Source organism: Hippichthys cyanospilos, chromosome 5, assembly GCF_059441005.1.
Source record: "Hippichthys cyanospilos isolate Australia breed blue-spotted pipefish chromosome 5, RoL_Hcya_1.0, whole genome shotgun sequence".
Lineage (NCBI taxonomy): Eukaryota > Metazoa > Chordata > Actinopteri > Syngnathiformes > Syngnathidae > Hippichthys > Hippichthys cyanospilos.
The window spans coordinates 25,422,590-25,445,541 of record NC_142373.1 but is presented as its reverse complement, the minus strand read 5'-3'; the positions used below and the strand labels follow the sequence as shown (position 1 = coordinate 25,445,541).

At 44.7% G+C, this 22,952-nt stretch overlaps 2 protein-coding genes across 2 annotated transcripts in view; one reads left to right on the top strand and one right to left on the bottom strand.

The window, feature by feature from the left end:
• Positions 1-7,434, bottom strand: part of LOC148424121 (uncharacterized) — a 39,196-nt gene extending 31,762 nt beyond the window's left edge. Inside the window, exons 1-2 of the mRNA XM_088414551.1 lie at positions 6,819-7,434; positions 6,392-6,452 (exon numbers count right to left, since the gene is read on the bottom strand). The gene's annotated coding sequence lies outside the window, so the exon portion shown is untranslated. The remainder of the gene's footprint in view (positions 1-6,391; positions 6,453-6,818) is intronic.
• Positions 7,215-22,256, top strand: LOC148424120 (protein O-mannosyl-transferase 1-like). The gene is made up of 20 exons (XM_088414554.1): positions 7,215-7,419; positions 10,496-10,635; positions 10,733-10,839; positions 10,915-10,965; positions 11,443-11,589; positions 11,658-11,766; positions 11,840-11,899; positions 11,982-12,075; positions 12,172-12,327; positions 12,712-12,842; positions 12,947-13,042; positions 13,111-13,203; positions 13,284-13,380; positions 14,594-14,686; positions 14,762-14,879; positions 16,854-16,951; positions 17,014-17,127; positions 18,059-18,185; positions 18,807-18,984; positions 21,998-22,256. Exons 2-20 carry the CDS (start codon positions 10,517-10,519, stop codon positions 22,170-22,172), a joined length of 2,163 nt encoding a protein of 720 aa, XP_088270680.1. The 5' UTR covers positions 7,215-7,419; positions 10,496-10,516; the 3' UTR covers positions 22,173-22,256.
• The last annotated feature ends 696 nt before the right edge of the window (positions 22,257-22,952 follow it).

Genomic DNA, 22,952 nt, shown 5'->3' with positions numbered 1-22,952 from the left:
CCACACCTGGTCTTATGTTCCTGGTGGAATGTTGTGTCGGGGGATGCCATCTGTTCCTTTTGGAGGTGACGACCTTTCCCTATTTCTCCTGGGCCAAGACTATATCTGCTTTATACTGACATTGCGTCGTCTCAATCTTTATTAGAATAACACCGTTCCACGTACACACTATTAAATATTGCATTTGAAAAATATGTATTTACTTCAATACTAGTATAGGAACCCTGTAACTTAAAATTACTGAAGTGAGCATAAGACTGCTTCTATGCTCTGATCTGGTGATGATGGGCTGTGTGACTCACATTCTCTCTCCTCCTGACTCATCCCAGGATGGGAGCTGCTAGCAGAAGTGAATTCTGGTTGCCTCATCTTTTTCTGACCCAATGAAAAAATAACCCAGTATTGTTAACGTTATAAGTATCACTTACAACCACACAATGTTAAATGCCCACTTCAAGCTTAAAAAAGGTCAGGGCAAACAAACCACTGTAGACGTAAGTTTAATATTCAGACATTTCAGCGAGTTAACAGCAAGTTAACTACCGTGGTCTCGTTAGCTACGTATCATTTAAGTCAAATAGAGCATGAAGCAGCTAGCTGGTCAATTCTCCAGTTTCATACCTCTAGAATCATTGTAGAAACACGTATATAAATCGCGACTCAATTGTACAAAAGTTATTTTAAATAGTGACTCGTTAGGACACCACCGTAAAACGACAGTTACGTATGTAACAGCGGTTCTATGAGCCCCGGAGGACCGCCAGAGGCGGTGCTAAAAGCACGGAATAAGCCTTCGCGCAAGCACAAGACGAGAATGCATACCAACAAAAACGTCATGTATATGACACCGGGGACATATAAAAGGCATAGTCACCCGGCAGTCTGTCCCTCAGAACCTACTCGCGCGAACAACGCAGAGACAGGGAGTCCGAGTGACAAGTAACTCTGGCGGTCCTCCGGGGCTCATAGAACCGCTGTTACATACGTAACTGTCGTTCTATTTCGCCCCTCCAGACCGCCAGAGGCGGTGCTAAAAGCACGGAATGACGAATAACAGCTAAGTCACGAGGAGGTACTCAACTCAACCTCACAGACGCCCCTGAGGATCCCAGGACCACAGACAGAGAGTGGGGAACTGTAATATCCATACAGTAGAATCTGGCAAAAGTGCCCGGTGATGACCAGGAAGCAGCAGCACAAACATCCTCCAAGGGAACCCCTTTCAGCACAGCCCAAGAAGTTGCGACACTCCTAGTAGAATGGGCGCGGATTCCCGAAGGCAAGGGGAGTTCCAATTCCCCGTAAGCATGCGTGATAACGTCTACGATCCAGTGAGACAAACGCTGCTTGGAGAGCTGGGAGCCTAAGGAAGGACCCCCGTACGAAACGAAAAGCTGAGACGACTTACGAAGCGATGCCGTAGTCTCCACATAACAACGCAGTGCCCTTACAGGGCATAAGAGACCGGCGGAGACCCCATCATCCCCAGGCGGGGGTACAAAACGATTGATGAGCAGAGGCTTGTTGACGTAGGAAGATGATCGCACCTTCGGAACGAAAGTGGCATTCGGCCACAGAGTGACTGCGCCTCCATCAGGGTGCCACCTGATGCAGGAAGGGCTGACAGACAGGGCATGCAATTCCCCAACTCGTTTGGCTGAGACAATTGCAAGCAAAAATGCAGTCTTTAGAGAGACCCACTTGAGAGGCACCCCACCCAGGGGTTCATAAGGAGGCCGGCACAAGGAGTCAAGCACCACGTGCAGGTCCCAGGTAGGCGTGCTGTAGGGTCGGATACGGCGGGCCCCTTTCATGAATGAAGAAACAAGCGGGTGGCGTCCTAACGAATCGCCATCAACCGACGAGTGACGGGCCGCAATAGCAGCCACATAAACCTTCAACGTGGAAGGTGAGCGACCCTTATCCAAGAGAGACTGCAGAAATTCCAAGACAACAGGAACAGGGCAAGTCACTGGGTCCGTGGCAAGCTTCGTGCACCACGACACAAATAACTTCCATCTGTTGTTATACAACAACCGCGTGGAAGGCGCCCTGGCGTTGACAATAGTGCGCCTGACCGAATCAGAGCAGCAGCTCAGCAACGGTTCGGGCCCCTCAGAGGCCACACACACAGGCAAAGACGATGAGGGTGGGGATGCCAAACCTGCCCCTCTCGCTGGGACAACAGATCCAATTGGGCTGGAAGATGCCAAGGGTCGGCAAAGCACAGGCTGTGGAGGAGAGGGAACCACGTCCGTGCCGGCCAAAAGGGGGCCAGCAGCAACAGGGTGTGGCCCTCCTGAAGGACCCTTCGGAGAACCATCCACAACAAGGGAAGGGGAGGGAAGGCGTACAGGAGGCAAAACGGCCAAGGATGCGCCAGGGCATCCTGCCCCAGTGGGCTGTTGACCTCCATCAGGGAGAACCAAAGGCGACAGTGAGTCGACTCTTGCGTGGCAAAGAGGTCGACCTCCGCCTGACCGAACCGATCCCATATAGCCAGCACAATCTCCGGATGCAGACGCCACTCTCCCGGCGCTGGAACTCCGCGAGACAACGAGTCTGCAACCTGATTCAGGACCCCCGGCAGATAGGCTGCCCGCAGACTGGCTAGGTGGGCGGCCGCCCATTGAAGGTCGCGTGCGACCAGCAGCAGCCTGATGGATCTGGTACCGCCCTGATGATTGATGTGGAAAACTGTCGAGGTATTGTCTGACCGCAACAGGACGTGCCGATCCCGAAGGAACGGCAGGAAGTGGATGAGTGCCAGATGCACCGCACGAAGTTCCAGGACATTGATGTGCTCTGCGGCATCCGCCGACGACCAATGTCCCTGAGCGAACCTGTGTTGCCAAATGGCACCCCAGCCGGAGAGACTGGCATCTGTGCAAACCACTTCCCGGCGAGACGGCACCACTCCCAGCCTCACGCCCGTGGCCAAAAAAGCACGCCGGCGCCATGGGGCCAATGCGAGAAGACAGCGACGTGACACCATTAGGCATCGGTGCCGATGTCTCTTGGCATCCAAGCGGAAGCCGTTCAACCACATCTGTAGGGGACGAAGGTGTAGGAGCCCCAGAGGAACCACCGCAGTGAGAGACGTCAACTTGCCCAGTAGACGTAAAAATTGTCCGAAAGGGATGTGCCTGTTTAGGCGAAAACCCTCCAGTACACGCACAACGTCGTCCACTCTCTGAATTGAAGGACGGGCCAGCATGGTCACGGAGTCCAGTGACACTCCAAGAAAGGTGGTTTGTTGTGAAGGAACCAGAGTAGACTGACAGGTTCACCCTGATCCCCAACCGAGACACGTGACGAAGCAGCACGGTAGTATCCCTGATTACCTGTGCACGAGACTGCGCGCAGATCAGCCAGTCGTCCAGGTACGGGAGAACTTTCATGCCCTTTGCCTGCAGAGGAGCAAGGGCCGCCTTCACGAAGCGAGTGAACACTCTTGGTGAGAGTGAGAGGCCGAACGAAAGCACCCGGAACTGCCAGTGGGCGCCCCTGTAAGCAAAGCGCAGAAAACGTCTGTGATGAGGCGCGATGGGGATATGAAAGTAAGCGTCTGTCAGATCGACTGACGTGAACCATTCGCCAAGACTGACTGACCGCAATACTTCGGAGGTCGTTAGCATGCGAAATGGTAACCTCTTGAGGTAACGATTGAGCCCTCTCAAGTCCAAAATCGGACGAAAACCACCTGTCTTCTTTGGAATCAGGAAGTAAGGGGAATAAAAACCCCTGCTGAGGCTTGGATGGAAAACAGGCTCGATGGCCCCCTTGACCAGAAGAGTAGTAAGTTCCTGATCGAGGGCCAAGGCCTTCGCCGGGTCGGCGATATAAGTCTCCCTGACCCGACTTTGTATGGGGGGCCGGCGCCGGAACTGCAACCTGTACCCCTGGGACAGGGTGGAAAGCACCCAGGGGTCTGACCCCAGAGCAGCCCACAGCCTGAGCTGCTGAGGGGAAAAATACCCGACGGCCAGCCCCAACACCTCAGTCCCGCGACCCACGGAGTTGCGGGGCCTTGGGGGGGCGAGGCGGAGGGGCAACTGTCCGTGGTCTACCGTCAGGCAGCCGGAGGCCAGAGCGAAAACCACCAGTGGGACGAACGCCACCCGCAGCAGGCACACAAGCCGAAGAGCGAGCGTCCGCAGCAGCATACCGTCTGGTAAGAGGTAGAGAGCTGGCGCCCCCATACATTTGGCTACGAGACGGAACCCGGAAATGAGGCCCAGAGGCGGGAAAACGAAGAGGCCCAGAAACGGCTGAAGCTCTATCACGATCCGAGAGCTGCACACGGGCTTCCCGGACCCTTAATGATCGTTCTAGTGTCTCCACCGCACCAGAACCGAAAAATGTCCCAGGGACAACAGGAAAGTCCCTCAGAGTACGCTTGGAGGACTCAGTCAAAGAGGACTGAGACAACCACAAAAGGCGGCGCGAACGCACCAAGTAGGACATCGCTCGCCCGTGGTCTCTTGTCATAAGGGCAAATGCATGCAGACATGCCTCGCCAAACGACACAACCGACTCCGTATCACCCTTCCTCGCCACCGACATGGCAGCGAACAACAGGTGCGAAACAGAGTTGCCAATGCGAGCAGAGCGCGCACATGCATTGTAGGCCCTTGTAATCAGGTCATCCACCATGCGACATTGTACGTTAGGACAACGCCGCGTTCTACGAGCGAGCTCATCTGGCGACAAGAGCAAGGAAGCGACATCCTCCTCCACAGCAGGCATGCGATCTAACCCAGCGTTAGCAGCATCCTGCAAAGCTGCCAGCGTCCGACCCTCAGAAGTAAGGCGGGCAAATGCACTCGTATCGGCCCAACAGGACAGCAAAAGTTCTAAATAATGGACACACTGCGGAACAACGAAGGCAACAGAAGGGCGGCCACGTCGGAAAAAGGGATTAGTTCGGGGAGACTGGGGACAAGGAATGTCCACCTGTAGCTCCCGCAAGGCAGCGCACAAAAGGGACACAAGCGAGTCTGCATCACCCAATACAGTGAGGGACGAACCTCTATCAGAAGGAGGGGAACCAACAGTAGAGTCCCTAGAATCTAACTCAGACCCACGGAAGAATGAGTCTGAAGCAGAGATAGAAATGGCATCAACATCCTTGTAAAAGTCCGGTGCAACAGCGCCATGGAAAGAAGACGGCTCACCGGAAGCTAGGGCACTCGGCTGGAGGCGCTCCTGCAACAGTGCCGACATCCCTTCCAATTGAGAACGCAAATATGCAACCTCCTCCTCTAATCCAGAGGCCCATTGCTGACCTGTAGCGTGATCACGCTTAGAGGGAGCAGGTGGAGCTACATTGGCAGAGCGGCGTTTCACGCCACGTCTACGAACAGGCGGCAAGGATACTGCCAGCGCGATAGGAGGAGCCACGGACTTAGTCTCGTTGGACTCTAACGGACCGGTCACCTCATCCTCGGCCACACTCACCTCTGTGTCAGCGTGCGCCGAGTCACGGCAACGCAAACAGCGTCCATCCCGTGAGTCCGCCAGCACAACGCGACAGCCACAACTGGAGCACAGCACAGGGCCCTCCATAAGACCGAGAAATTACGACAAGGCAAGAGCTGGTGCGGAACGCAACCGCTGCGAGCCGGAGACACTGGCCGAGAGCGTAGGCGAGACGCCGGCGATCGGCGAGAGGAACACGGCGCAAAAACCACAACGGGTGCGTAACGCAGCCGGTACAGCGGGAGCCGGGCAATAGCCACTAGCCAAGTTCGCGTGCGAAACGCAAGCGACACGGCTCAGGCTGAAAAGGGGTAAAGACGGTTAACTGATGCAGTTGCAGGCGGGTAACTAGGCACACAAACTTAACAGACAGGCAAAGACAAAGCACGACTTTATGGCGAGCACGCACACGTCAGGCCGTGAACACCATGAAAGTCACCCGCCACCAAGTGTTAGCGCTCTAAGTATCAACAATAAGGAAACGGCTTCGAAATTCACCAAAAGAACACCGAAAACTCATAAAACAACGCAACTCACCCCGCGCAGCAAGTTCCAGCAAACGTTGCGCCAACCAGACAAGGATAAAACCAACACTATTGTCGCAGCCACCGGAGGGCGGACAGTAAACCGCAGCCCCGACTGACACAGTCAACGGGCTACAAGCGACGAAAGGAAATAATTAGGAAATAAGAAGGAAACCGCAAAAACGCGGTACTCGTATGGCATGCAAACCAACGCGCGAGAAGGTTCTGAGGGACAGACTGCCGGGTGACTATGCCTTTTATATGTCCCCGGTGTCATATACATGACGTTTTTGTTGGTATGCATTCTCGTCTTGCGCTTGCGCGAAGGCTTATTCCGTGCTTTTAGCACCGCCTCTGGCGGTCTGGAGGGGCGAAATAGAACTTACTTTACGACGAGGATTTCACTGCTCATGAAGGGCATCCTTCGTCACTTTGTTGATGTCCAGTCTCCAGAAACGATAAGAAAAAGAATTCAAAACAACGTTACCATCGATAACAGATTCAAATCTTTGTCTTCTTCTTCAGTGGCGATTCTTTTTCTTCTCCTAATGCACAGGTGCCGAACTCCGGGCCTCGAGGGCCGATATCCTACATGTTTTCAAACCTTTTCCCTCAAAAACACCTGATTCAAATGATTGGGATCAGTTTGAAGCTCCTGCAGAGCTTGCTAATGAGCTAATCATTTGAATCAGGTGTGTTGGGGAAAGAAAACCGGAAAACATGCAGGATACCGGCCCTCGAGGACTGGAGTTCGACACCTATGTGACCTAATGAATGTGGTTGCAACGCTTTGTGGTACATAGCGGCACTTACTTTACAGGAGGGACTTAGCAGTCAATAGGCTTCACTGATTAAAAATTGCAACTGCCGTGATATGTCAATAATCTAGGGTGGCACTTGGGGGGGTCCGATCAGATTTTAGGGGGGTCCAGTGATACCCCAGGCATCCCCTCTAGCTCCGCCTCTGACGGTGACACAATTTCTAGCTGATAGATGTTTAATTATTTTAAAAAATAGTCAAAAAGTTAATCTACAAATAAGAGAGATGTTATAATTTACGCGAGCGTGTGTGAGGTTCAAAGGCAATGTTCGTTACGTTGAAATAAATAAAATGTTGATAATTTGTTAATGCTGATCATCGTTAATTCGTTGGTCGCAAGGGGCTGGTGTCCCATAATCCCATAGCAACCGCCAGCAAGGGTTTGCTAGCGGAGGAGCGAGCCAATGGGCCAGGCATAAGCAATCGTTCAAGATACGTCGCTCACAAGGATAATGTCGAATTAGCGGAGGAGGAGACGCCAACAAATCAAACCGAATCCCACCGGCCAGCGGCTTGGCTGCGGCTGCTGCTGCTGGGTGGCCAGCACGAGCCGCTCTACACGTCTGGCTTGACTTGCACACCGTTGAGCATACTGTGAGCACTTACCTCAACGTTATCGTTAGTATTAGCTTTAGCATGGACAACCAGTGTCAGCCGCAAGCGATGTTCACGTACGAGCGAGGCCAATACTACCGCGTTAACCAGAGGCGTAGATACTTGTGTACATTTATTGTTGGGTAGAGTATCACATAATTCTTATTAAGTAAAAGTACACACTTTGAAAACTACTCACGGACTAGAGCAAAAATAAAATCATAACGAGGTGGCACTAGTATAATCATAAACAGTACCCGTAAAGGGGATCAGACTCGGACTCCAGAATACGACAAAAACAATATCCCGATTTTTTTTTTTTTTTTTTTAATATTGGCCCCATTAAAAAGTCTGCTCATCCATTAACCCATTAGTTTTAAAGCATTTGTACAGAACACTGAACGGAAGTGTACTTAAATTTTCTTTACTCAAAAGTACATTTGTTACCTTGCGAGATGCTCCATCCTTTTTAGTTGCGAGTCTTCGACTATGTTAATCTAGTAGGGGCAAAGACGTCTTTGGCTTTTTATGTGTGGATAACATTAAGAAATCAAACAAAAATAATAATAATAATAATAACGAACCGGAAAGTTCACATCGTGCTGCATAAGGTGAGCACAATATATACATTATAAAATGCCCATTCGTGAGTCAGTAAAAAACAAACAAACGTGGCTGTCAAATAAATAGATGGCTATTGACATTTTATGTTGTAATACAAAAGTGTCCATGTAAACCTTAAAGTTTGCAGAAATTGTTTAAATAAATGCTTATTTAGCTATTATCCGCAGGAAAAACGTAATACCTTTTTAAACTCATTGCCACTGTGTTAACTGGAAATTTCATTGCATGTACTCAGGCAACAACTGTGTGGCTAAGCGATAGAGGGGTCGTCCTGCAACCCAGAGATGCTGTATTTCATCTACAGCCATGATAAATGATCTTTAAGCAAGATACTGAACCCTGAGTTGCTCCTCATGTGACATCATCAGTAGCTGAATGAGGTGTCCAATTTAAAGCGCTTTGAGGGCTGCGTCTGATCAGGCATATTATCCAATTACGATGTTTTTTGCCCCTATAAGACCTTTATCTGATATTTTAATGACAGTGTGAGCAACACAGATCCGATTTCTTTCAAATGCATTTCAGGCCATTTGGGTATGTAGTCCTGAATCAGATCCATAGCTGATATTTTGTCATGCAACTTCTGTCAGGTCACATTCATCCAACTCACACATTGGAGGTAAGATCGGGACTAAAAAATTCAGCCCAACCCGACCCAGGCCCGCGGTATTAAAGCCCGACCCGGCCCGAGCCCGACCAATTAACTTGATTTGCAGGCCCAAACCCGAAATTTCCTATTTTATTTGTGAGGACTCGGGAGGAGGTGATTTATGATAACAAATTAAAGCCTTTTGTAACGAAATCTAAGTTTAACAAGACTATATAAACATTTACATCTTTTATATTTCTGTGTCTGCAGAGGTTACATTAACCGACAATTTTCCATCATTAATGGATTTTTTTAAGAGTTGACGGGAAAATCTTTAAGCCTGTCCATCATTGGTGTGCACTTGCTTAATTACACGGAGAAATACTGCAGCCCACTAGGCTTTAAATAGAATAATGCAAATCAAATAAATGGGAAAAGCTCTATTAAGATTAAGATAAGCTCCAGCTCTGCGGCTCGTATAGTAGTTAAATAGCAATTACCTTGCAGCGCCTTCTCTGTTTTATCCAAATTATTAATTTGATAACAAGTAATCCTTAGTTTAGTATACACATTCCACACATCGTTTTAGTATACATTTTTAGAAACACATATTTATTTAAAGTCAGCAAGATAGGAGCCCGACCTGACTTGACCTGAACGTAATGAATGACATTTTGGGCCCGACCCGGCCCGAAATTCGAATTGGGTTAGGGTTAGGGGAGTTTGCGCTTGGGCTTAAAATCTTTCACACATAACAAAAAAGCGACAAATATCACAATTCTGCGCTCAAAAGGGACAAGTAGGTTGGAAAAAGTAAAACAATAATAGTGGGCGAGGCGGGGTTAATTTATTGGAGGGAGATTGAGATGTATTTTGTCTCTCTCTCGCGCGGGACATTGCTGTTATCGCACTAAATGCCATGGCCATAAACCTCACTCTTCACCTCCTAATTTTACCCCCTAAATGTAACAGATTGAAAATATTCTGGCTCTGGTATGACAGCCATTTAAACATCTGTAAACGATAATGTTAAACACACCCATTGTGTGTGACATCACAGTGTCATCAATGCTCACGCGGTACAGTTTTGAGCGTTCACACACAGGTCACCTTAATTTGGAAATGTGTGCGACCTCACGAAAAATTTGGAATTGTGCCTTACGTGCTTCAGTGTGAATGTAAGTGAAGTACTATTTACAGATCTAAGCTTAGCTGTTTTGCTCTAGCATGGGGCAGTCCAAGTACTGAGTATCAATTGTTACAGGTTTTCCATGTTTAAAGTAGATTGAATAACAAATTTACATTTTCCATCATGTTAAATGGTTCGTATCACAGCTTCTTTTGTTGCGTTCCTACAATGTTGAATGTTGTTTTGTCCCCATAAAATCAATAACACAGGTTTTTACACTGACTAGAATGTAAACCTTAAAAAAAATTAAATTAGAAATGGGAAAGTTCTGACTTATTTTCAAAGAATTGTTTTGATGGGAACATTGGCACTGCCAACATGGCCCCTACATAAGCATACTGTTGCGTTTGGAAATCCACCATCGTGTCTAAGTACTGAAGGTTTTTGATGACACAATATCACCCTAGTGGTTAGCAATCTCGGTCAAATAAGCAATAAATCATTTAGCACTAATCCAATGTTACAGTGCACCTCAATGCTTCTACATGAAGTTTTCACTAGCAAGTTAAAGTGAAAAATCTGCCTAACAATGATTATTGCATTTATCCTATGTAATACAGTGAGTGTAATATCTAGTCATCTGTCAGATCACTTGCACCCGAAGACTCTGCTGTATGTCATTGAGTGTACTGCAGGATAATGTTGTTTTTCTTTTTGTACGTTTAATATGTCAGCAACCAACTGGTGAAGTGTTGATGATGGTGCAGCCGTTCCCTTTGGTGCTGACCGCTCGCGTGGACCTGCTTCTGCTCCTGGTCTCGCTGATCGCCTTTTGGACGAGGGTGCACCGTATCACGCATCCCAATGCTGTCGTGTAACTAGCACACATTCAGCACATTTCACAATTTAATATTTAATATACATTCAGTGTCTTTATGTGTGTGTGCGTGCTTGTGTATATGTGCTTTTAGGTTTGACGAGGTGTATTATGGCCAGTTTGTGTCTCTGTACATGAAGAGGATTTTCTTCATTGATGACAGTGGACCCCCACTTGGTCACATGATCCTGGCTTTGGGAGGTTGGTTATGATGATGACCCATTTACCGTGTTTGTATATTGCGTCACTAATGTTGTGTGTGTGCTCATTTTGTAGCCTACTTGGGAGAATTTGATGGAAACTTTACATGGAACCGAATAGGAGCAGGTGTGTGTATTTTGCATTCATTGATTGTTGGGCTGCAACTTACAATTATTTTAATATTTGATTATTTTGTTGATTAACTCATGTATCAGAGCCCCCCCCCCCAAAAAAAAAAAAAACATGCAAATGTTTCAAATTGACAGTGGAGGAATTGCTCAAATATAAATTAAGATGCAATAACTGATTTGGTCTGCAACATTTCAGAAACAATACAAAAGTGTTGAATCCATCCGAAGTACTGGACAATATCATGTTTTATGTTTTATGTTAATTCTACACAAAGTATCAGCAGCCCTCTTTCATGGAGGAGTACAGAAACCAAATATCATTAAATGTTGAGAAAATGAAATTCTACGCATTTGTACGAATTGAATCAAAAGTATCTAATTGATTAATTGAATATTAAAAATAATTGTCAATTCATTTGATAATCTGTTATGGGTCAATTAAATATTGTAACCTTGTGTGTTTGTGTGACAGAGTACCCATGCGGTGTGAGCGTGTTTAGTCTACGTATCCTCCCAGCCATGTGTGGAGCATTGTGTGTTCCTCTGGCATATTGTGTGACTCTGGAGTTGGGCTTCGGTCACATGTCGGCGTTGGGAGCAGCGCTGTTGCTGTTGCTAGGTAACCGCATGTCTTACTCACATAAGCATGCATTTAGTCAATTGAGGTATTCCTGTTGTTGTTTGCAGACAACGCTCTGATTGTACAGTCGCGACTGATGTTGCTGGAGTGCATCCTGATCTTCTTCATCCTTTTGTCCTTTTTGTCTTACTTGCACTTCTATCACGCCACCACCAGGTGAGTTCAGACCCTCTGTCCTGTGATATTGCAAGGAGAACATGTTGTGACCCCTTAACCTTTTACGTCACAGCTGGCCTGTCAGATACAGTTGGCTCCTCCTCTCTGGAACATCCTGTGCTGCCACCATCGGGTCAGAAACTCTCACAGGCACATGCAGACACAATCACTTGCACGTACAGTAAGCTGACCTACGTGCGGGTTTATATTTTCAGGGTCAAGTATATTGGTATCTTCTCCTACCTGCTGCTAGTAGGTGTGGCCTGTGTTCACTGCTGGAAGTTGATTGGTGACACGCGTGTGAGCGGCGTGAGTGCACATACACATGCGCACACACACGCACACAAATCTTCCCCCAAAGCACTATAATATGCACTATAATATGGGTGTGTTTGTCTGTGTTAGATGAGCGTGTTTGTTGAGTGTGTATGTCGTGGTATGTGTCTGCTGGTGCTTCCTGTCGTGCTCTACGTCCTCTGCTTCTATCTGCACCTCACTCTTTTACACCACACTGGACCACACGACCAGTTGATGAGCCCCGCCTTCCAAGCCAGCCTTAAGGTACTCACCCATGCACACACATGCTATTTATTTAGTTTTAATGATACTATGGAATGGTTGATAAAATAGCGATTAGAAAGGTAATGATCAATTTACAATAACTTCGCATGATTCCATCAGACAAAAAGCATACCATGAGCAGTTTTCAGCAAGCATTAGCTTAGCGACCACTAGTTAGCACACTGGATCACTGTAAACAAAGAACTGCCCTGTGCGTTTTTATTGATTTTGAATGTCATTGACATGGAGACACACTCATTACAATGAGTACATACTGTATATACAGTACACTCACGCACACAAGTATTCACATGCATACACATACAGACATACATCAACTGAAAAACACAGAACAAAGATTGATTGTTTGTCTGCATCATTCAGGGCGGTTTGTCTCGGATCACGCAAGGTCAGCCTCTGGAGGTCGCTTATGGCAGTCAAGTGACTTTGAGAAGCTCTACCTCCCAGCCAGTCCCATGCTGGCTGCATTCACACAAAGCTAACTATCCAATCAGGTGTCCTGCTGCCATCTCACAGTGATCACTTGCGATTCAAGTGGTAACTCACTAACTGTGGGTGTGTGCTTTTGTATGTGGTGTGTGCCCGCGTGCATGCGCAGGTATGAGAATGGTCGCGGAAGCTCTCATCAACAGCAGGTGACCTGTTACCCTTTCAAAGATGTCAACAACTGGTGGATCATCAAGAGTGCCGAAAGGTAGGTGGTGCCTGGCGTAGGCAAGCATGGTCAAAGCGTCCGTCACGTGTGTATCACTTGTGCGTCAGGGCAGACCTCGCCGTGGGCCGTCCTCCTCGCGCGGTGCATCACGGTGACATAGTGCAGCTTCTTCATGGGATGACATCACGATTCCTCAATAGGTGATAAGTCCTTATTTGACGAAGCATTTGGGGATGCCTATGAACATGGGGCTCAAGTTTGTGTTTTATTGTTTCAACAGTCATGATGTTGCAGCCCCTGTCAGTCCCCATGCTCAGGAAGTGTCAGGCTACATCGACTTTAACGTGTCCATGCCCATGCAGAACCTTTGGAGAGTGGTGGGTCACCTCGTCAACTTAATGGACTTGTATTGCGAATATCACAATTCACCTTCTTTTCTGGTTTTGGTCTCCCAAGGGTAATTTGATGTCAATTTCAGTCATCACCAATGGGCAGTGTAATAGCAGTGCAATATTAATCAGAATACGATACAGTATTTCAACTGAGTGGGGGCACATTAAAGTTACCGTATTAACCCCAAATCTAGGATGTACCAGTGTACAGGATGCATCCTTAATTTTAGGGTCAAATTCTGGTATTAATCTATGTTACCTTGTACAGCAGTGATCCCCAACCACTGGTCTGCAGTCCGGCACCGGTCCGTAGAGCAACTGGTACCAGACATACGCAAAATAATGTTTGAGAACTGATTTAGTTTAACAATTCATTCATTTGTGCTTTGTTTGGCTTGAGCTTTGCTTTTTGATGCCACCTCTGGCTGCTGTTGATATTACGTTTTGCAGAGAGAAGGATGGTGTGGTTATACCCCCCCCAGACCGTGTTTTGAGAACAGTCAGTTGTTGACACACACGTTGTTTTGTCTCTCTGAAATCTGGCCCACGACTGTAAGTTGTTCTTTCTTTGTAAAAATGTTGATGTGTGATAATATGGCCAAAATTAGTTTGTAGATCCAAGAACTTGTGACTGTGGGTAACATGCTAGCTAATATTAGTTCTTATCTTCATCATGTTATATAGAGCTGCCCTTTATGCGTTTAGCTTATTCAAATTTTGTTTGTGCCAGCTATTTCCCTGGAAAACAATAGCTTTTGTAATTCAGTTTTATGATTGACTTTATGTAAAAATCTCAAGCATTGAGCGGTCCGTGGTGATAAAAAGACCACTGGTATACAGGACACACCGACAGTTTGGCGACAATGTAAAAACAGATAGATTAGCTAGAATAGTTCTCACCTTTACAGTTTCATCATATTGTCTTGTAGTTATCTTTGTCCGTTATACAGTATATTGGTGTGGGTATGTGGCTTGCAGGTAAGTGAGTGAGTGAGCAACTGAGAGAGGGTGTCATGGAGCAAGGGGCAATTGTCATACTATGTGTGGTTGAACTGATTGACAGAGTGCAAAAATAAGTGTTAAGATGAGAGTTACAGAGGTAATGAAAATGTGTGATGTGTATAATTTTGTCAATATTGACAATGAAATTGATGGTGTTATAGAGATGAAGATGCTGATGATGACGCATTTGTTTCAGGACATTTTGAACCGCGAGGATGATTCCGAGGTGTGGAAAACGATCTTGTCAGAGGTTCGCTTGGTTCACGTCAATACGTCAGCAGCCCTCAAAGTAGGAAGATCTCGCCTCACGCACAGTACCGTCATTTTCTCCTCAATCACCGAAGACCATGGGTGTGTGTTTTAGTTGAGTGGCTTGTCTCTTCCAGACTGGGCATCGGGTCAGATGGAGGTGGTTGCAGAGAAACTCAAAGGTCATACCAGCGGAGTGACATGGACGGTGGAGGAGCACCGATATGGAACCAGTAAGCCTAGTCAATTCTCACACATTATTATCATTATGATTTGTATTGCTTTTAAAGTAGTTGTCGCTGTTATCTGGGAAGCTGAAACTGTCAAACTGCAGTCCATGCATTTTACACCTAGCATTTAAAGATCAATAAACCCGCATCAGAAATGAAAACTTATCACTATATGTGATACTGCCAAAACTTAAAGATAAAAGGGAATATAAAATGATTAGTCCACAAAATGTTTTGAAGTCCACCAAAAGCAGGCAAGCTTAAACAAGATTGTACGCTTAAATACAAATCACACTTTAAGAAACACAAGAAGGCTGTCACAAAACCAGCTAATTATTCAAAATAGAAGTCAAGAAATCTTTTTCATTTGTTCTTGAGAATAAGCCTTTATCTCTCTCTCTTTCTCTCTCTCTATCTATCTATCCATCCATCCATCCATCATCCATCCATCCATCCATCTATGAAATATCTTTCATTTGTTCTTGAGAATAAGCCTATATCTATGTATGCACAGTATGTGTATATATGTATATATATAATATATATATATATATATATGTATATATATATATATATATATATATATATATATATATATATATATATATATATATATATATATATATATATATATATATATATATATAGTAAATACCTGTATACTGTATATTCATTACACATTTCTATAGACTTTGATTCTGCCATAAAATATGTCGTATAAATAAAACATTGTTAGAATCAAAATCTGGGATTTTTGTGGACTATACACAATGTACTTGCTAAAATAAAATAATCCTTACAATATTTTTAAATTTTAATATTAACAATTTTAACAATTTTAATATTGTTTAAAATTGCTACTTTTCCAAACATTTTTATGATATTATTAAAAAAAAACATTAAATAAAATCCAGTAATTTTCATATTTACTTTCACTTTTACAAAAAAATAAAATAAAATACTGCACAATAATTGTAAATACATATTTTAACATTCTAAATACTAAAACAAAAAAACTAAAGTATTAATCAATAATGCTTGTGCTTTAATTTTTCAAAGTGTAACAGAAAGAATACAATTTACTCTTATATACAGTACATACCTTTGCAGGTTTATCATTTGGAAGTGCAATGTTAAGTGATTGGCCACTGTTGGAGGTACATTGTGCTCTGCGATGAAATGGCAAACATCATTTCTACAGCTGTTGCGCAACTTTATGGTTCTTTTTTAGTAGGAAAATGAGCATCCATTGATTTATAGGTCTTCAAGACGGCTACGTTTTGTGCGTGCTTCATGTCAAAATGAGTCTTTAAATCAAAGTAGCCTTAGACACCCACTTTTACGTCTTGTTTGCAAGCAACACAACACGATGCAACACAATATGAATATATATCGTCCTCATGACATTTGCTCCCATTCTTTTTTATGTTTGCCTCTTCTATTTACCTTACCGCATTTTGATTCAATTTCAGATATTGCAACTTTATGATTGTACTGTCTTCTAAAAAGTGTTATTATTATAAAGACTATGTTTTAGTGTGCTTTCATCAACAAACAATGCCATGGGGAAAACCTAGCTGGCCCACGGATGCGCAAAGTAGCATCAAAATGCTCACTTATTTTGTGAGGTGAAGAAAAAGAAAAGAAATGAAGGCTAGCGGGTGGCAAACTTATTTGATTTACTGTTTGATAGTCGGTCCTAACCAGATGGTACTATATTTGGCAAATTTGCGGTTCCCCATACAGATCTTCTTGCACGCCGTACACTACTTAAAACGCATAAAAAAATGTACGTAGTTTTTTTTATTTTTTTATTGCCTACTTCATTATTTGCTCTAATGTGTGGAATGTAAGTCTGCTCGGGGAAGTCAACAGAATAAGAATTTCATTTCATTTGTGTTGTGTTACTTTGCATATGACAGTTAAACTCCCTGACAGCCTACAGTAGCTGGAGTGCATGTGCTCATGTGTTTGCAGGTGAGGAGCAGGAGGCCAGGCAGGCGGAGCTTCACTCCCCCACACATATTGATGTGAACAGAAAGATTTCATTGTGGTCAAAGTTTCTGGAGGTTCAGGTGGGCCGCAACAAAATGTCATTGTCAAAGGTGGTGTTGTCATGCTACGATGTCATCACCAGTGGAGGATGCTGACTGCGAAACAGGAAGACAATGAGCACAAATATAGCTCTGCCCCTTTGGAGTGGATAACCATGGAAACAAACATCGCCTACTGGCTCCACCCCTCCACCAATGTGAGAAACATACATGTTCAAGTTGGGGTCGTAAGGCAAATTTGCTGTATGGTGGGCAATTCAAACTTATGTTAAAGAGCTAATGTATTTAGAACCCCAGATAAAAACATCAAAATTGTACACATATATTAAAAAATGGTACCAACATAGTATAGTAAATGCTACGTATGTACAATATACGTGTATACAATCAGAAAACATAAGTAAAAAATATAGAAAGGATTTATTTACCTTTGAGTGCCGCTTGTTATGCCCATATTCCCTATTGAGGATTATCTCCATTATTGTTTCCATAAAAATCATCTTCTTACTTCTCTCTTTAACATCACTAGCAATCTTGGGACCCATGGCTAACCCTTTCAACTTTGAACTAAGCAGTAAAATGCACTATAAATATAGTTTCGTAACCACTCACAATCGAACAAAGCTTTACCGTTCCACCGTTTTGAAACAAGTGAGGCCGACCAATAGCAGACCACCATCCCCTTGAGGAAACGCTACCAATAGCAGAATTGTTGTGACGCGTTGCAGGGACGGCAACTGAAAATATGTGTAATTACCTAAAAACGCCTGCAGATTGAGACGAAACATCACAATTACAGCCAAGCCCCTAGGGTTATGAGAGTTGCAAAACCGGGAAAATGTCATAAAGAGGGGATGAAAAAACTCAGTATTTCACATTGCAACATGAAAATAATAAGTCAGGGATGTTGTAACACGGGGGTCCACTGTGTGTGTGTGTGTGTGTGTGTGTGTGTGTGTGTATATATATATGTATATATATATATATATATATATATATATATATATATATATATGTATATATATACAATATGAATATATTTACGACAGTAAAGTGTGTGTTTGAGAAGTTATCAAAGTGTGATTAATTGATTGATCAATCAAAGCATTTATGTGTTTGTTTTATCAGGCTCAGATACATCTGATTGGTAACCCAGTATCATGGGGTGTGGCCAATATCAGCTTGCTGGCCTACATTGTCATGGCAGTCATTTACCTGCTTAGGAGGAGGCGGGGCATCAAAGACTTACCTGAGGGTATGTATCTGTGTACCCGTATTTTCTGCACTATAAGGCGCACCTAAAAGCCTTAATTTTTTTAAAAAGCCGATGGTGCGCCTTTTAATCAGGTTTGCCTTATATATGGATCAATATTGAGATTGGGATTCGTAGATGGGGAATGAACTGATAAAGTAAGCTTTACCTGTTTCTTTTGTGTGTTTACAGTTTAACAAGGTTGGTCATATTGACATTGAGTTATTATGCTATTGAGAGTTAAAAAATATTATTTGAGTTATTATTGTTATTACTTTGAGTATTTCTATATTGTGATTGAAAAAGTTTTAAAATATGTCATTAATTGAGGGTGCGCCTTATAATCCAGTGCGACTTATAACGTGGAAAATACGGTGTGTGCTTGTGTGTGTGTGTGTGTGTGTGTGTGTGTGTGTGTGTGTGTGTGTGTGTGTGTGTGTGTGTGTGTGTGTGTGTATATATATATATATATATATATATATATATATATATATATATATATATATACACACACACACACACACACACACACACACACACACATACATACACACAAACCAGCAAACAACCACCTGAAAAACGTATTGTGTGTGTATGTGTGTGTGCACGCATGTGCATATATAGCTGCATGGGAGCGTTTCGTTTCCCTGGGCGTGTTGTGCGTTGGTGGCTGGTCGTTGAACTTCGTTCCTTTCGTTTTGATGGACAAGCGTCTGTTCCTGTACCACTACCTTCCCGCGCTCGTCTTCTTGCACCTGCTCAGTGCTGCCCTGTTGGAGCATGTGTATACACACTTGCTCAGGTACACACACACACACACACACACACAGCACACTTCCAGTCCATATAAAGATAGTTTTATCACAAATGTCACTACTTTTGCCACACTACACATACACACAAATATAATCATGTCATTTGTTATATAATAAGTATTGTTGTGAAACACAATCCGGTGTCACAAAAAAATGATTCGAAACAAGAAAGACTGGTTTTGATTTGACAAATCAAATTGTAACATCAATTTAACGAGACTGAAAAGAGGGACAGCATAACATGACATTAAATGAGCACAGGCCGGTCAATGATAGAATCAAACCGAATGGAATTATAAAATTTTTAAATCATTTCATCCTTGAATCATATAGTATTCAACGTATCACGAAATGTATCAAATCAACACATTAAAAGCAACTTCTGTTGCGACTGTGTTACTTTATTTTTATTGACAGAAGCCCTTCCATTGCAAAGACAAGAGCTAAAGATTTTTCTCATCCATTACCAATGCCTTTGAAAAATAATTTCACATTTGTAGAAATACCAATACTTTGTATAGTTTTGGCTTCACCCAAATTTAAAACATGGTGTAGCCACTTGAATCATACGAATCTTGTACGTGAATCCCAAAAGTCAAAATAAAGATTGCACCCACAATTTAGATAACCATGCCTGCTGGGGTGCTCACATGTGCAATCCGATTAGACTGCAGACGGTAATCTAGTCTAGTTTTGGTCCACTATCCAGCGTCTCAGAATTGTGAAGCAGTGCACCATCAACACTGTGTATAGTGGGGATGGGGCGCTGCTGACCTCAACTTGGGACTTCGTGAACCAGTGGGTAGAAAACTTTGAAGACCTCTTCAATTCCACCGAGACGTCTTCCTCTAAGGAAGCAGAGTCTTGAAACTCCGAGGTGAGCTCTCCCATCTCTGGGGCTGAAGTCACAGAGGTGATCAAAAAACTCCTTGGTGGCAAGGCCCCAAGGGTGGATGATAACTGCCTGGAGTTCCTGAAGGCTCTGCATGTTGTAGGGCTGTCCTGGCTGACATGCTTCTGCAACATCACGTGGACATCGGGGACAGCATTTCTGGATTGACAGACTCGGGTGTTGGTCCACCTTTTTAAGAAGAAGGACTGGAGGTTGTGTTCTACAGAGGGCTCTCACTCCTCAGCCTCCCCGGTAAGGTCTATTCAGGGGTCTTTGAGAGTAGGGTCCATCAGGAAGGCGAACTGCGGATTCAGGAGAAGCAGTGTTGTGTTCGTCTCGGGCGTGGAACAGTGGACCAGGTCTACACCCTCTGCTGGATCCTTGAGAGTGCATGGGAGTTCGCCCAACCAGTCTGCATGTGCTTTGTGGACTTGGAGAAGGCGTTCGACCGCATCACTCTAGGAACTCTGTGCGGGGTGCTTCGAGAGTATGGCGTACCTGACGCCCTGATATGGGCAGTTCCGTTCCTGTATGACCAATGTCAGAGTATGGTCCACATGTCCGGCAGTAAGTCAAATCCATTTCCAGTGAGGGTTGGACTCCGCCAAGGCTGCCCTTTGTCACCGATTCTGTTTATTACTTTTATGGACAGAATTTCTAGGTACAGAGGTAGTGTTAAGGGGGTCCGGTTTGGGGGTCTCAGCATTTCATCCCTGCTATTTGCGGAAGGTGTAGTGCTGTTGGCCTCCTCACGTCGTAACCTCCAACTCTCACTGGAGGTTTGTAGCCGAGTGTGGAGAGGCTGGGATGGTGATCAGCACCCCCAAACCATGGGCCTCAGTCAGAAAAGAGTGGAGTGCCCTCTCCGGGTTGGGGATGAAGTCCTGCCTCAAGTCGAGGAGTTTAAATATTTTGGGGTCTTGTTCATGAGTGAGGGTAGGATGGAGTGGGAGATATCAGATCGTTGCAGCGTCTGCTGTGTTGCGGATGCTGTACCGGTCTGTTGTGGTGAAGAAAGAGCTGAGTCGAAAGGCGAAGCTCTCGATTTACCAGTCGATCTACGTTCCTACCCTCATCTATGGTCACAAGCTGTGGGTTGTGACCGAAAGAATGAGATCCCGGATAAAAGCAGCCGAAATGAGTTTCCTCCGCAGGGTGTCTGGGCTCTCCCTTATAGATATAGTGAGAAGCTCAATCATCTGGGAGAGGGTCAGGGTCTCAACTCTGCGCTGAGAGGAGCCAGTTGAGGTGGTTTGGGCATCTGGTTAGGATGCCTCCTGGACGCCTCCCTGGTGAGGTGTTCTGGGCATCTCCCACGGGGAGGAGGACCCGGGGACGACCCAGGACATGCTGCAGGGACTATGTCTTTCAGCTGGCCTGGGAATGCCTGGAGAGCCTTTTGGAGGGGCTGCTTGAAGCGGCTGGGGAGAGGGAAGTCTGGGGCTCCCTGCTCATGCTGCTGCCCCTGCGTCCCAATTCCGGAATACGGCGGTAGAAGATGGATAGATGGTAATCTAGTCCACCGGGGGGCATTATCATGCTTCAGATTATTTTTAATTTCTGTTAATCCAGTTATCCAATTTAAAATGTTAAACAACCATTATAGTCCAGGTGCCATTAACTCTTTCAGCAAGCGTTATATGTTATACTTTTTACTTTAGGTCTGCACAATAATTCCGCTGAGCAAGATTGTGTACATTATGCATTTCAGTTCATGAAACCATCACTCAGAAATGCAGCACAAACAATGATCTCTCCAGTAATGCTCTTTTTGTTAAAGAGAAGTAGTGAACTGACTCAGAGCAGTTTATTTACTGAAGTGGGCCACTCCTTGTGCTGCCATTGCAAACTGATTTCTGTTTATCGTCAAATGGATGCAAGCAATGCAGCAAACAAGCAGACAAAACAGTCGTCTTGTAATTCCATTGGCAACATGGTAGCATTGGTTTGATGGATTGTCTATCTTGACCATAACAATGACCTATGTGCTCCTGTCACTTGTCCTGTTAGGCATCCTTCAGAGACGGACTGACAGTCTGTCGGTGCTGACTTTCTGACCATCTCAGACAAAAATGAATGTGACCATGCTGATATCTTTGTGTTTTCAGTAAGGACACGCATCGCCACATGCTACTGGTGTGTGCATTTGTCCTGTTGGTGTGCGTTTTCCTGTCCTATCGTGTCTTCAGTCCTTTGACCTTTGGTAGCCCAGAGTTGTCGGCCAGTCAACTGCGAGCGCTCAAGTGGAGGAGCACCTGGGACATTTTGTATCGACGCCACTAGACACTTCCCCCTCCATGATGTCACATTTAGGAATGGCGACGTCACAACACTTTTAATAATCAATAAAGTTTAAATTGACTTTTATTCACTTTGGTATTTTTTTTTTTTTGCTTTCATTTATTGATTTGTTAGAGCGTCATCATTAGGAGTGTTGGACCGTATCCCAGTTGACTTTTGTGAGAAGCAGGGTACATGCTGAATTGGTCACAATCCAATTGCAGAGTCCATACAGTAAAGACAAAACAACAGACTGTTGGCCAGTTTATATCAAGACACATACACGGGGAGGAAAAGTACAAGTAAATGTTATTTTAGTTTGATGATTTTGAGAATCACTCCATCCATCCATCCATTTGTTTCCTATAGCTGCTTATCCTCACTAGAGTCACAGGTTTTCTGGTGCCTAACCCAGCCATCTCCAGGCAGTAGTTGGGGGACACCCTGAACTGGTTGCCAGCCATTTGTAGAGCACACAGGGACGATCAACCATTCACACTCCGATGCTATCCCATGATGCTATTATATGCAGACTGTAAGTTCATGATTGTGAACTTTAATTTTAAACAAGAAAATGTGCAATTCCTGAAAAAAATTGCGTGTGAAGGCGAAAAAAAAACGGTGAAAAAGATGAAGGGACGGACGTTGAATGGTGAAATGATGTTGAATGTTTAAATGGCTTGAATCTGTGAAGTATTCTGAGTATTAAAAAATTTGAACAGTTTGAGTAGGCTGAATAATGTAGGAGATACAAGGGAAAATGAAATTCATAGAATGGCGGGA